The sequence below is a fragment of the Schistocerca piceifrons genome, chromosome 3 (genome assembly GCF_021461385.2).
Source record: "Schistocerca piceifrons isolate TAMUIC-IGC-003096 chromosome 3, iqSchPice1.1, whole genome shotgun sequence".
Taxonomy (NCBI): domain Eukaryota; kingdom Metazoa; phylum Arthropoda; class Insecta; order Orthoptera; family Acrididae; genus Schistocerca; species Schistocerca piceifrons.
The window spans coordinates 343,151,199-343,165,702 of record NC_060140.1 but is presented as its reverse complement, the minus strand read 5'-3'; the positions used below and the strand labels follow the sequence as shown (position 1 = coordinate 343,165,702).

Sequence of the window (14,504 nt, the reverse complement as noted above, 5' to 3'; positions counted from 1 at the left end):
TGGATGAATGAAGTAACAAATAACATGGAACAACTCAACATCACACAGGAAACAATACAAAACAAAACACTGCTTAGGAACCTGATCAGACGCAAAAAAACTACAAGAGACACCACACAGCAAACGAAGACTACGCACTGAACAGAGACAACAAGAACATAGCCAGAAGATGAAGGAACGCTGGGTGAACAGGAAAAAGGAGAAGCCGAAGAGGGAAATACGGAAGCGTCTGATCCCACACGTCTGCTTTGACCCATGACGTCACAAATATGGCAGAAACAAAAACAAACACACACACTTTCCACAAGAAGCCTAATGACACTAACGGGACAAGCGCGGGAAATGGGGTGTTTTGGGTGGGGGGCAAACTAAATATCAACAAGTTTAGACACCTTGCGTAGCTACAATGTGTGAGTGAAGACAGCCATGCATGAATACCCACCCACCTCCCCAGGGGTCGTAACCCCTGCAACCCATAGAAGATAAAGATGCTTCAGTAGCTGATTTTTTTTTTTTTTTTTTTTTTTTTTTTTTTGAGACAAAAAAAACTAATCTCACGGGATAGAACGAACAGATCAGAAAGATAAATATAATAAACTAAAACAGAAATTCGAGGAAACAGATAATTAAAATAAGTAATAAGTGTTTTTAAATTAAAAAAAAAACCTCACGAGATAGAATGAACAGATCAGAAAAGTAAATAAAATAAGATAAAACAGAACTGGAGACAGCCACACTCAAACCAAACTCCGTGCCGTCATGACGTCACACACGACAACACCTTTACGTCACGTGTCAAAGCCGACGCGTGGGATCGGACGCTTCTGTCGACCCCCGAAGAGACCAAAGGACCTCTGCATCAGCAAAGTTATCAACATGTAACTGACTAATATATATATATATATATATATATATATATATATATATATATATATATATATATATATATACACACACACACACACACACACACACACACTTTTTTTCTGTTATAGGGCCTATAGGCTTCAGTTACATGCATCAAACTGCAGGAACAATACATAGCCCACTGAGGAAAATAAACTTTCTCCTAATTCTAATTTTCCCCTCTATTACAACACAAAGGAGGCCTCTTATTGAAGTTTGTGGAGAAAGAAATGACAACTTTAAGGTTTGTTAATAACATCTTAATTCCGTCATACAGCAAATTACTTAACTGGATGGGTCATACAACTAATGGACAGACACCAAATCAAATTGGAAAGAAAAGAGCTACTTTACAACATAACTTGATCAAAAGAAAGGATATTTTGATAGGGTGTAATAGAGTAATAGTTACCATTTGTGCAAACTATGTTGATACTTTGTGTGATGGCTGTTGGGAGCGACTGTAAATGGAAGATGCCTTTACAGTACTCCCAACAGCCACTGTGCCAAATGCAAACTTAATTTGCTCGTAAAGTAGTGCAATTTGGTGATCATAGGAAGGTTATACCAGATATAGGTTGCAAGAGTAATGTAGAAATGAAAAACTTACAAAAGTTAGATTAACATGGAGAGCTGCATCAAACCAGTCTTCACACTGATTACTACAACATTCATCTGATATGAGATACAATAAAAACTTGGTTCCATTTAAACTGCAGGATTGGGTGGAGACACATTTGTAGTAAGTGGAGTTAGCATACAATGGCAATCCAATCAAAATCTCTAGCCAATGCAGAGCCAACTGTTGATAACTATGTCTGAATAATGAAACAAATGGTATCTGGTTGATGTATAACAAACTAGACCAAACTTACAACAACAACAGAAAGACTTGCTGTTGAGTTAAATGGTGAACACAAAAGGTTCAAGCAAAGAGCGTCAGGATTGGAGGGGGGAGGCAGTCAGCAAGTGAAGAAATATGTAGGATTTGGGAGTACAGTTACAAACGTTAATGTAAAGCTTAAAGTCAACAAGACCACATCTGCATGCCTAATGGGCATATTTGGGACTATAATGTTAAAATTAAGCATTCAGCTATGGTTTGTTACAATGCTAATGAATATGGAGACACTAAAGACACAATTTCTAAACGTTTCTGACATATCCTACGCAACTGTGCAAAATGTCTAATGTTAAAAATAGCACAACAAAATTAGTTTTTTCAGACGCTAGACACTTTGGAAATTTAACCCTTTAGAGACAACTGTAAATTGTGGCTGAAGAAATCATCCCACGTCTGTGGGGCACAAGCGCGAAGTGTCATTAATTTACTTAGTACAACCGTTCTTCTTGAATTTGTCTGAAGGCTTCCCAAAAGCTATGCAACACTTTCACTATATATTTCTAGCACTAAACACATCACAAGTTAAAAGTAAACTGCAATTCAAACACAGTACAATAAAAAGGTCAGTAAAACAGGTACAGTGATTAACGATTATACCTGTGTCTCAGTTTTCTCAACGATTGGAAACTTCTTGTTTGCATTTTGAAACGATTCTCTGATATCACAATTAAATGAAACTCTCTTTTCTGGAAGCGTCTTCTTTCCACAACGTCTGATGTTTGACTTATTTTTTTGTTCACTCAAAGTGCTTTTTTGCACAGGATTCTGGTTGTCCGAAGAACATTTCAATATAATTTTCCTGGTACTGTTTTCTCCATCAGCTTTAGCGTCACCTCGTAGTATCGTTTTGCATGAATCGTTTTGTAAGTTTTCGTTTCGTTTATCAATGATAAGTACTTTAGACTGCGTTTTAACATCATCTGCTGTATGTCTTTTGCGTTTGATAAAGTAATTTGTAATTGAACTCTGTGACATTTTTATTTCGAAATCTCACACACTACAAACACTACACTTCACACTCACTCTCCCGCCACTGCACAGTAACACAGTTCACAATATACCGCGTTTCCGGTTTATACAACAGCGCATCCAGTGGCAATACTATAATCCGGTGATGTAGCCTTGTGTTAAAGCTATGTTGGCAAAAATGATAATTGACATAAAACAAATATTCAACGAAAAGATGCACGCGCTTATACAATTACTGTTAATCAATTAAAAACAGGTAGTAATCTTTAGAACTAATTGCTACACGCAGTGGAAGTTGGTAGCATTTACTGCTTTCCTTTTTTTATGCACTGTTGAATTTTCTTTGGAAAAATTGCTACTTGTAATGTTTCTAGCAATGGCGATGTCAGTGTATCTGTGTTTGAGGGTGGTGAAGTTACGTTGTGAAGTGCCTCCTAAATAATAGTGTGTGATAAACGTCTCCAGGTGTAGTAAATGAAGTCCAGTATGCTATTTAACCATAAGATCATTGTGTTCATTGCGTCAGAGGGAATATCTAGGGTTTTGTTGTCACCGGCCGCCATGCTCAAACAATAACGATCGTAGTTTGAGGGATGTGTGTCAAATATTTGTATGTTTAAATTTGAGAAACATAAGTTGAAGCGTTGCTATGAATTCGAAAACTGATGTGAATCGGAGAGTATTTGCTATTAAAGCTAAAAAGAAACGCCCGAAACCTGGTAAAAGAAAAGGAAAAAATGAAAGAGATGGAAGAGCATACTCAAATAAAGTAGAACCATCTCATTCGTCTTCAAACGAAACTATAGAAGATGAAGATGATTATTTCAGCTCCGACGATGATGAGCAGGAGGATCCTGCAGATTATTGCAAAGGTGGTTACCATCCAGTCAAAATAGGTGATTTGTTTAACGGAAGATATCGTGTCACACGAAAGTTAGGTTGGGGTCATTTTTCAACTGTATGGCTTTGTTGGGATCTGTATGACAAGAAATTTGTGGCACTGAAAGTTGTGAAGAGTGCTTCACATTTCACGGAGACTGCCTTAGATGAAATAAAACTGTTGAAAGTCGTGCGGGAAAGTGATGTTAACGATCATAAACGAAACAAAACAGTACAACTCTTGGACGATTTTAAAATAAGCGGTGTTAATGGAACACACGTGTGTATGGTATTCGAAGTTCTTGGTCATAATTTGTTAAAATTAATCATCAGAAGTAACTACCATGGCATTCCAACAGAGAATGTAAAATCTATTATTCGACAAGTATTAGAAGGTTTGGACTACTTACATACCAAATGTAAAATTATTCATACTGATATAAAACCTGAAAACGTTTTGGTATGTGTAGACGAAAATTATATTAGGAGACTTGCCTGCGAGGCTACAGAACTTCATACAATGGGCCTTAAACTGCCTGTATCATTAGTCAGCACTGCACCAAGGGAGGAACCGGATCCAAATGTAAAAATGTCAAAAAATAAGAAGAAGAAATTAAAAAAGAAAGCAAAGCGCCAGACTGAACTGCTGAGAAAGCAAATGGAACAGATCGAAGAGACTGAAGAACAGAAGAGGAGAGAGATGGCACTGGAATTGGAGTGCCAGTCACCAGAAGATAATAGAGAATCTGCTGAAACTCAGTCTGAGGTGTTTGATGAGGTGCATGATGAAGATGATGATGATGCCAGCTCAAAGGTAATAGACACTGCATATCAAAATGGGATAGATAAAAAAGAACACAGCAAGTCAATGGGAGACGGTGCTGCAGAAGAGACCTCAAGTTCTGATTCTCAGAAGCTGTGTAACTCAGAAAAATGTGATGAAGGAGCTGGTGAGAGTGGAACATGTCCTGTTAATAAAACAACAAGAAAGAAAGAAACAAAATCTGTTACTGGAAGACCATCCCGCCAATCTTCTGGATATACATCATTTAGCCATGATGCAAAACCTGAACTGGACCCAGCATTTGTGGTGTGTGATATTGAAGTAAAAATAGCAGATTTAGGAAATGCTTGCTGGACTTACCGTCATTTCACAGAGGACATACAAACACGCCAGTATCGTTCATTGGAGGTCCTTCTGGGAGCTGGATATGGCACGTCTGCAGATATCTGGAGCACAGCATGCATGGCATTTGAACTTGCTACAGGGGATTATCTCTTTGAGCCACATTCAGGGGAAGACTATTCTCGTGATGAAGATCATTTGGCTCATATTATTGAACTTTTGGGTGAAATACCTCGAAGGATAGCTATGTCTGGCAAACATTCCCGCCAGTTCTTTAATAAAAAATGTGATTTGCGCCGAATCTCGGGTTTGAAGCCGTGGGGACTTTTTGAAGTCTTAACTGAAAAATACGATTGGGACCCAAAGGAAGCAAGAGAATTCACAGCTTTTCTTCGCCCTATGCTGGACTTTGATCCAGAACGTCGTGCAACTGCTGCAGAATGCTTGAAACATCCCTGGCTAAATTAGTTTAACTCTCCGATTCGTTAGACATATAGCTCCAAAGACAATCTTAAAAATGTTTAGTGATGACATAGTAGCTAATTTAAAACTTGACTGGATCTTTTTACCTTGATATTAATTTCAGCAATTTTACTCTTTTGTGTTTCCTTCTGTAAATTTACAAGTATACAGAAAAGCAAATACCTTCACCTTTTTTATGTATATTTAATAATTCTTTCGAAGTGTTGTGTTTTTAAATGTGTGCAAGTGATGCTGAATACCTGTGCAGAAAGTTTATACTTCATTAGACATTTTGGAAGTACCGGTATGCATTGTGAACTTGAGTTTTTCCAAGCTTACCTTAAAACTGGAAAGAAAGCGATCGCCCATTAACATCTTTTAGATATTGAGTAAGTATACATATGTTTTTTCTTAAGAAAGATAGTTTTAGAGCTGAGACAGCACATTTGAAATTTGGTACTCTTCCTTAAACCAATTTTTTCTTTAAACAATAATTTTCTAGTTTGAAATTTTTGTGTAACAATATATGGAGCCATTGATTTGTTGGTTGCGGGGTTCCTTTGAATGCTACCGAGTAATAATAATTTCCTAGTTATGGAACTGTGTTCTTAAGTTCAACTTGAAATTGAGTTGTTCTTGTCCTTTTCAAGACAGCTCTCATTTCAGTCCCAGTATGAGGAATTGCAAACAGTGCCTGTAGACCTATAATGCTGTAATTAGGCTATATTTTAACCATATAGTTACTTCTTATTGCTATGCAATTTCTTCATACTTTAGATACTAATGCTAAGTATAAAATATGACTGTCAACGCTTTACAGGTCTCTGATTAACATATAGCAATCATGCTTTTTTCGGAATTAAATTCTATTTTGTAGCAGTAAGGGTCTTTTTTCTGTTTTTTCGTGACCTTCATTTTCCTCCTCATTACTACATTATCTGTGAATTTTTAATTCACTTGTAGTTTCTTCAGAAAAGAAGGTTAAATATTTAGCTGCTTTTCAATTACAGTTACACAGTGCCTTCTCTTCTTAGTTGCATATTTCATAGTTTGTGATGTGTAGATAATGTGCACCAAAATACTAGGCCTACTTGGATATTTGTTTGTTATGCTGTGCAGATTTATTGAATTTATTTTTTCAGTTCAAGTTTTTATTATGAAAATATGTTGAACATGGAGCAAACATGGACATAGACATCAGGCTAAACTACAGATCAGTACACTTTATCCACACCCTTTATTCCACTTTCACATTTGTAGGGTTTGTCAATCCATAACCAAATTGTCAGCTACCAATGTAACACATATCTCATATTACACTACACACAGTCTGACAGCACATCAAAGTATTTAAAAATGGGGGTGGGGGGTGGAGAAGAACTAGGGCAGAATCACACATCAAACACTGTTTCCTGGCATCTACTGATGGAATGAGGAAAAATCTAAATGTGAAGTAACTTTAGGAATGTTGCAGAAATTTGATTTCCTGGCATGTTTCCTGTTTCCTTGGATGCATATTACCAGCAGTTTCCACTCTGGTAGCCTAAGTGTTAATCAGCAGTGAGTTATGGCTTGAGAATACAGTGTTTTACCATTGTTTTGCCTTCTCCTTTATGTACTACAACAGTCGTTTCCAATCACATTATCAGAAAGCATTTTGGAAAAATTGAACCTCCTTCATATTTCTCTGCCTTAATTTGTCATGTATTCTGTCCAAAATACAAGATTTCTTCACGACTTCAGCCAGCAGGCCGAATAGCTGAAGAAATTTTATTAGAGACAACACAGTCTCCCATCATCGCCAACAGCTGAAAACTGTTGACCTTGTCAGTCATATCCACACCTACAAAGACATAAACAAAGCGATTTACCAAAATTCACACACAAATAACAGAAAAAAACTACAATAACGTTGTTGTTGTTGTTGTTGTTGTTGTTGTTGTGGTCTTCAGCCCTGAGACTGGTTTGATGCAGCTCTCCATGCTACTCTATCCTGTGCAAGCTTCTTTATCTCCCAGTACCTACTGCAACCTACATCCTTCTGAATCTGCTTAGTGTATTGATCTCTTGGTCTCCCTCTACGATTTTTACCCTCCATGCTGCCCTCCAATGCTAAATTTGTGATACCTTGATGCCTCAAAACATGTCCTACCAACCGATCCCTTCTTCTAGTCAAGTTGTGCCACAAACTTCTCTTCTCCCCAATCCTATTCAATACTTCCTCATTAGTTATGTGATCTACCCATCTAATCTTCAGCATTCTTCTGTAGCACCACATTTCAAAAGCTTCTATTCTCTTCTTGTCCAAACTATTTACCGTCCATGTTTCACATCCATACATGGCTACACTCCATACGAATACTTTCAGAAACGACTTCCTGACACTTAAATCTATACTCGATGTTAACAAATTTCTCTTCTTCAGAAACGCTTTCCTTGCCATTGCCAGTCTACATTTTATATCCTCTCTACTTCGACCATCATCAGTTATTTTACTCCCTAAATAGCAAAACTCCTTTACTACTTTAAGTGTCTCATTTCCTAATCTAATACCCTCAACATCACCCGACTTAATTGGACTACATTCCATTATCCTCGTTTTGCTTTTGTTGATGTTCATCTTATATCCTCCTTTCAAGACACAGTCCATTCTGTTCAACTGCTCTTCCAAGTCCTTTGCTGTCTCTGACAGAATTACAATGTCATCGGCGAACCTCAAAGTTTTTACTACTTCTCCATGGATTTTAATACCTACTCCGAATTTTTCTTTTCCTTCCTTCACTGCTTGCTCAATATACAGATTGAATAACATCGGGGAGAGGCTACAACCCTGTCTTACTCCCTTCCCAACCACTGCTTCCCTTTCATGTCCCTCGACTCTTATAACTGCCATCTGGTTTCTGTACAAATTGTAAATAGCCTTTCACTCCCTGTATTTTACCCCTGCCACCTTCAGAATTTGAAAGAGAGTGTTCCAGTTAACGTTGTCAAAAGCTTTCTCTAAGTCTACAAATGCTAGAAACGTAGGTTTGCCTTTTCTTAATTTTTCTTCTAAGATAAGTCGTAAGGTTAGTATTGCCTCACGTGTTCCAACATTTCTACGGAATCCAAACTGATCTTCCCCGAGGTCCGCTTCTACCAGTTTTTCCATTCGTCTCTAAAGAATTCGCGTTAGTATTTTGCAGCTGTGACTTATTAAACTGATAGTTCGGTAATTTTCACATCTGTCAACACCTGCTTTCCTTGGGATTGGAATTATTATATTCTTCTTCAAGTATGTGGGTATTTCGCCTGTCTCATACGTCTTGCTCACCAGATGGTAGAGTTTTGTCATGACTGGCTCTCCCAACGCCATCAGTAGTTCTAATGGAATGTTGTCTACTCCCGGGGCCTTGTTTCGACTCAGGTCTTTCAGTGCTCTGTCAAACTCTTCACGCAGTATCTTATCTCCCATTTCATCTTCATCTACATCCTCTTCCATTTCCATAATATTGTCCTCAAGTACATCGCCCTTGTATAAACCCTCTATATACTTCTTCCACCTTTTTGCCTTCCCTTCTTTGCTTAGAACTGGGTTGCCATCTGAGCTCTTGATATTCATACAAGTGGTTCTCTTCTCTCCAGAGGTCTCTTTCATTTTCCTGTAGGCAGTATCTATCTTACCCTAGTGAGTCAAGCCTCTACATCCTTAAATTTGTCCTCTAGCCATACCTGCTTAGCCATTTTGCACTTCCTGTCTATCTCATTTGTGAGACGTTTGTATTCCTTTTTGCCTGCTTCATTTACTGCATTTTTATATTTTCTCCTTTCATCAATTAAATTCAATATTTCTTCTGTTGCCCAAGGATTTCTATTAGCCCTCGTCTTTTTACCTACTTGATCCTCTGCTGCCTTCACTACTTCATCCCTCAGAGCTACCCATTCTTCTACTGCTGTATTTCTTTCCCCCATTCCTGTGAATTGTTCCCCTATGCTCTCCCTGAAACTATGTACAACCTCTGGTTCTTTCAGAGTATCCAGGTCCCATCTCCTTAAATTCCCACCTTTTTGCAGTTTCTTCAGTTTCAATCTACAGTTCATAACCAATAGATTGTGGTCAGAATCCACATCTGCCCCTGGAAATGTCCTACAAATTAAATCCTGGTTCCTAAATCTCTGTCTTACCATTATGTAATCTATCTGATACCTTTTAGTATCTCCAGGATTCTTCCAGGTATAAAACCTTCTTTCATGGTTCTTGAGCCAAACGTTGACGTAACAAAACCAAAATCGTTAACTCACTGAAAAATATTTCGCTGAAAGCACAGTCACGACCGATACCAAACATGTGCAATACTACCATGCAAATGAACCCCATTCGCCACATAACACACTAACCATAAACACATCACCATAGAGAACCACCGACCACAACAATATGCCATCTATAAATACGCCACACACTCAAACTAAACCAAAAACATCACCTAACACACAACACATACACACACCACCAGAGACCACCACCAATCATATCAAAATGACACCTACAAACACGCCACTACCACAACCTAAACTCGGCGCTGTTGTGATGTGTCACACCACAACAGCCTTACATCACAGGTCAAAGCTGACAGGTGGAATCGGACACTTCGGTTAACCCCTAAAATTAGTAGCATGCCCATATTTCCATTCATAGATCTGTACTCCAAATAATTTACCTCTATGGAAATGGCAGGAAGGGACACCAGGTGCACTCAATGTGTATGTCTGTGGGGCTTGAGTCAGCTGTTGAAGAGACTGTTCCAGCAGCCATTGAGGGAACAAGGTGCAACCAACGACAGATTGTGGCTTATGTTGGAACAAACGATGTCTGTCTTGGGTCATTTCAGAGATGGTTGAAATGACAAGTATTGTATGTGTAGTTTGAATGAAGGCCACAATTTGTACAATTTTCCTGGAACCATTGTCCCCAGAACTGATCATGGTGCTTGGGATCTGAGGCAATTGGAAGGATTGAATCAAAAGACTTCAAAGGTTATATGACAACCTAGGCTCAGACTCTCTGGACTTGCACCATAGCGTTGAGAGCTGCAGGGTCCCCATAAATGGGCCAGGCATGCACTACACGCCAGTAGATGCTACTCAGGTAGCTGTGTGTGGGGTGCACACAAGGTTGTTTTTTTAGATTAGGCAACTCTCCATCCAATGCAAAAAACAATTGCTGTGGGAAACCCAGAAGTATCAGTGTAAGATCAAAAGAAATGCCTCCCATCCATTAGAGTATTAAAATCCTAATGGTAAACTGCTGAAGCATTCTCAACAAAGTGTCAGAGTTTAAAGCACTCATAAAAAGCAGTGAAGCTCACATAATACTGGTACAGAAAGCTGGTTGGCACCAAAAATTGGTAGCACTGAGAAGTCTGGAAAAAATTTAAATGTATATTGAAAGGATAGGGATAATGAGAAATGGAGGTAGTGTATTTGTCGCAGAGGACAAGAAACTTGAATCCGTCAAGATAGAAATTGAAGCTGTATGTGAGATTGTTTGAACATGACCCAGTATCAGGTGTGGGCAAAAAAGAATTAGATCCTTCTATTGCCCACCAGACTTATCTCCTGAGTAACTGAAAACTTTAGAGAAAACCTCATCTCACTTGTACGTAAGTTCCCTAATCATACTGTGATCATTGATGGAAAATTTAATCATCTCAGAATTCATTGGAAAAACTACAATTTTGTGGGTCAACGGAAGCATCAGATTCCACCCGTCGGATTTGACCTGTGATGTAAAGCTGTTGTGGTGTGTGACATCATGATGGAGTGGAGTTTAGTTTGTGAGAGTGGCGTATTTGTAGGTGTCGTTTTGATGTGATCAGTGGTGCTCTCTGGTGGTGTGGATAGGAGCGGTATGGGAGTTGTTGTGAATGATCGTTTCCGCCATATTGGTGATGTCATTGGTCAAAGCAGAGGGGTGGAATTGGATGCTTCTGTTATCCCAATTTTGTTAGTGGTGGACGTGATAAGACTTCCTGTGAAACTTTACTAAATGTCTTCTCTGAAAACTATTTGAAACAGATAGTGATGCAACTGTGGCAACAATGATTACCAAAGTACAAAGGACAACTAAAACATGCAGAAACATGTATATGTTCTGTAAACTAGATAAAAAATCAGTAGTGTGATATGTTATTAGGAATGTGAAACTGCGTGATTTCATCTCAAATCATACAGGTCATGGCAACTCGCGGTCATGAATTTCTCTGGGAAAAATATATATTAGACCTCTATATCATAAGTGTTAATAAATAATATGTTTTCATTTCATCTGAATTTTTTGTAGATTGTATGGCCTTTTCAAAAATGTATAATTTGATGATAACTCTTAAAACAGTAGAGGGGAGATTTCATGGTGACTCATGTTACATTTTGAAATCGGTGTTTTATTATGTTGCCTTTTTAGCAATCTAGAAACCTATATTTTACCTTGTAACTCATCATTGTATATTGTGTTATTCAGGCAAAGATCTTGAATTAATATTTAAGCAGGGAAGCACATTAAAATTACAGGACAAGAATGTACTTTATATAGTGACTCACATTACAAATGTGGGACATCCTATTGCTAATGTACATTTTAGATCAAAAGTGTCAGACTATTAGGGAGTATGGATCTGGTTTTTATCACAGAAAATGCTTATTATGATGGCAGTCAAATGACACAGTTACAGATTTCTAAAAATATTTATACCATGTAAAACATTGTAATATATTGAAAAAAGCACATGACACAATGTTATGTGACTCGTGTTACTTGCTACTTATTGTTGGAAAAACTTTCTCCTGTGAGCAGAAAAATGAAAATGTGACATTATTTACCAAATAAGGTACTTATCATTAACATTTCACTTTGTAAACACTATGATAAATTATAAGAGTATGACACCTACGAAAAAAAACTGTAAGTTAGTTAAAAGTCAGTGAATTGAAATTATCCTCTTGCCTTGACATCATCAGGTAGATTAGTTTTCTTATAATTTTGGCTGTGTGTACAGAATTTCATCACATTTTGCAGGCCCATTTCCAATAGTAACCAGCATGCTCCATTGCACTGATTGGGTAAGAATTTCCAAAAATTGCATGTACTTCTCCAGCATAGAATTTACCATCATATTCTACTTTGCACCAGCCTCCAATTTTCACACTTTCTAGAGTTTATTCAGTATGATGATCTGCAGCAGAGAAATTCTCTGGAGATAGTAGATATCTTTGTAGTACTCTTTATCTTGTAGTGAAAGCAGTTAATGCTTTTTATGTTTAGTACTGATGATGCTGAAGAAAATATTTGAGCCTCTAACTAACTAGCCGGATTAACTCTCAAACTGATTCCTTGGATTTCATCAGCAGACATATGAAAAACCTGCATAGTTGTGGTACTGGCAGCTGTCTGAGTAAAAGGTGATGAATCACCTACTATGGATTTTCACTTTTTTACGCATTCCACACTTGCCAATTCACAACAGTACCAATTCCATCTATGGCTCCTTTACCATGGGGTGTAACAAAAAAGTTCCAATACATTTCCATGTTGTGGAACAGTTGAAGTTTAGGTACAGCAACAGTAATATATTTGTTTTTAAATTGTGAGGCAGGTCTGTCTAACCAGATTGAAACTACCTTCACATTTTCAGGTATAACTAACACTGTCTTGCCAATGTAAGCAATCACAATATCCTTGGAATGGGTTAAATTTTCTGAAACAGCAACAATTAGTTGATGAGAACCTAAATGCCACAGTGACAATACTAACTTTTGCTTGTGCCCAATGTGCACTTTGCACCTCATCTTGATAAACACAAAATAGACATGCAGCAATGCAAATGGCTTAAAACTTTTGCTCAGAGCCATTTCCTTTTGCTGATAATAAGATGCAGGCTGAGTGCTCTTTGTATCGTAATGAAGAAGAAACTGAGGAATTAAGGAAATTATGTACTTCACTGTATCAACTATAGAGCCTTCTTTGACTTCAGTAATTTTGAACCATTTTCTTACATCATTCAAAAATACCATGATAAATTCACAATTTCCGTCTCATCAATTTTATAGGCTTTGTTGAAACCTCTACCATTTTGGCACGTGTTACCTTCATTCCACCAACAAAGCTCACTGGGTGGCTGGCATATGATGGTCAATACAAATGTGATGCTGTACGCTGAAATATTATCGTGTTTCCTCGGAAGGCTGCCGATAACATTTATGAAATTTTCGTGATATTTACACAACGTACTTTATGAGATAGTTTGCTGCTTAACTGAACATGTGGTGGCTGTACTTCCACAAACTTAGATTTCCCAATTTGAACTTACGGATGTTCCTGTTTGAATGCTTTGTGTGTTTCCATGATGGACACGTCCTAAGTGATGAATATGAGTGGTCATTTTCTCATTATTTTCGCCAATCACTGTTGTGTTCTTTGTGCCTGGTGACTGGTGATTATGGTCACAACAGTAGAAACCAGCTACCAACTCTGTAGATTTAGAATTAAGACCTCTATTTTGTGAACTACTGCCAAGGCTGGGTCTTTCAGACTTTCCATCTAATGAATTTCCACACAAGTCGCGGAACAACTTATGAACAACTAGAACTTCACGTCCTGGTGAAGATGAGAAGTAGTTATTGGCTCAAGCCATGGCTTTACCCAGAGCACTATGTGACTTATACGGCGACAAACCAGCATTACTAGGTTGCAGATCTTGCTTCTTATGTTGCCTATGTTTTCTAACATTCTCCCTAGTTCTAGCTCTTCTTTCTTTTGATAATAACAGTTGTTGCTTATGTTGACTCAGCTGAAGGAGTTTTAGTGCTTCTGTTGTTCCTCCCGAAGGTGCTTCTCCTTAAATTCTTCATATTATCCTTCACGCTTTAACTCCCCCCCCCCCCCCTTCCTTTTCTGTCTTTCTGCTGCTGGTAAGAGCATCATCTTCTTTTAAACTTAAAAATATATAACTGTGACTCAGATTACACATTTAATTTTCTGTTCTTACTATATTGTTTGAAATTGGGAAATTTTTAATAGTGTTGTTAGTTACACGTTCATACAGAGAATTAAATTGCTGAACAAGAGAAAGTTAGCTCTAATATTCCTCTTAATATAAAAACTTAATTACGTGAAATTGACTCATGTTATATGAAAGTTCGTGCTGTTGTCTTATGTCATTTATCCTTACTTATAATTTACCTAAATCAATTTTATACTGTTTTTGCAGTACATTAGGGTAG

General features: G+C 37.7%; 3 protein-coding genes across 6 annotated transcripts in view; 2 read left to right on the top strand and 1 right to left on the bottom strand.

Annotated features, from left to right (window-relative positions):
* LOC124787712 (DNA replication factor Cdt1) overlaps positions 1-3,012 on the bottom strand; it is a 97,591-nt gene extending 94,579 nt beyond the window's left edge. Inside the window, exon 1 of one of the 2 annotated variants that reach the window (XM_047254552.1) lies at positions 2,408-3,012. In XM_047254552.1, the coding sequence (XP_047110508.1) occupies positions 2,408-2,785 (378 nt within the window). In that variant the 5' untranslated portion in view covers positions 2,786-3,012. The remainder of the gene's footprint in view (positions 1-2,407) is intronic. The other variant, XM_047254551.1, reaches the window with a different exon arrangement.
* The window catches only part of LOC124787714 (D-aspartate oxidase), a 259,599-nt gene that overhangs the window by 100,621 nt on the left and 144,474 nt on the right, over positions 1-14,504 (top strand). The window contains exon 1 of one of the 3 annotated variants that reach the window (XM_047254559.1): positions 3,170-3,244. The exons of 1 other annotated variant lie outside the window; for it this stretch is intronic. The gene's annotated coding sequence lies outside the window, so the exon portion shown is untranslated. Of the gene's footprint in view, positions 1-3,169; positions 3,245-5,486; positions 5,636-14,504 lie in introns of those variants that run through there. One more of the 3 variants, XM_047254557.1, reaches the window with a different exon arrangement.
* LOC124787713 (SRSF protein kinase 3-like) lies at positions 3,151-5,291 on the top strand. The gene has a single exon (XM_047254553.1). The coding sequence runs from the start codon at positions 3,429-3,431 to the stop codon at positions 5,250-5,252; it is 1,824 nt and encodes a 607-aa protein (XP_047110509.1). The 5' UTR covers positions 3,151-3,428; the 3' UTR covers positions 5,253-5,291.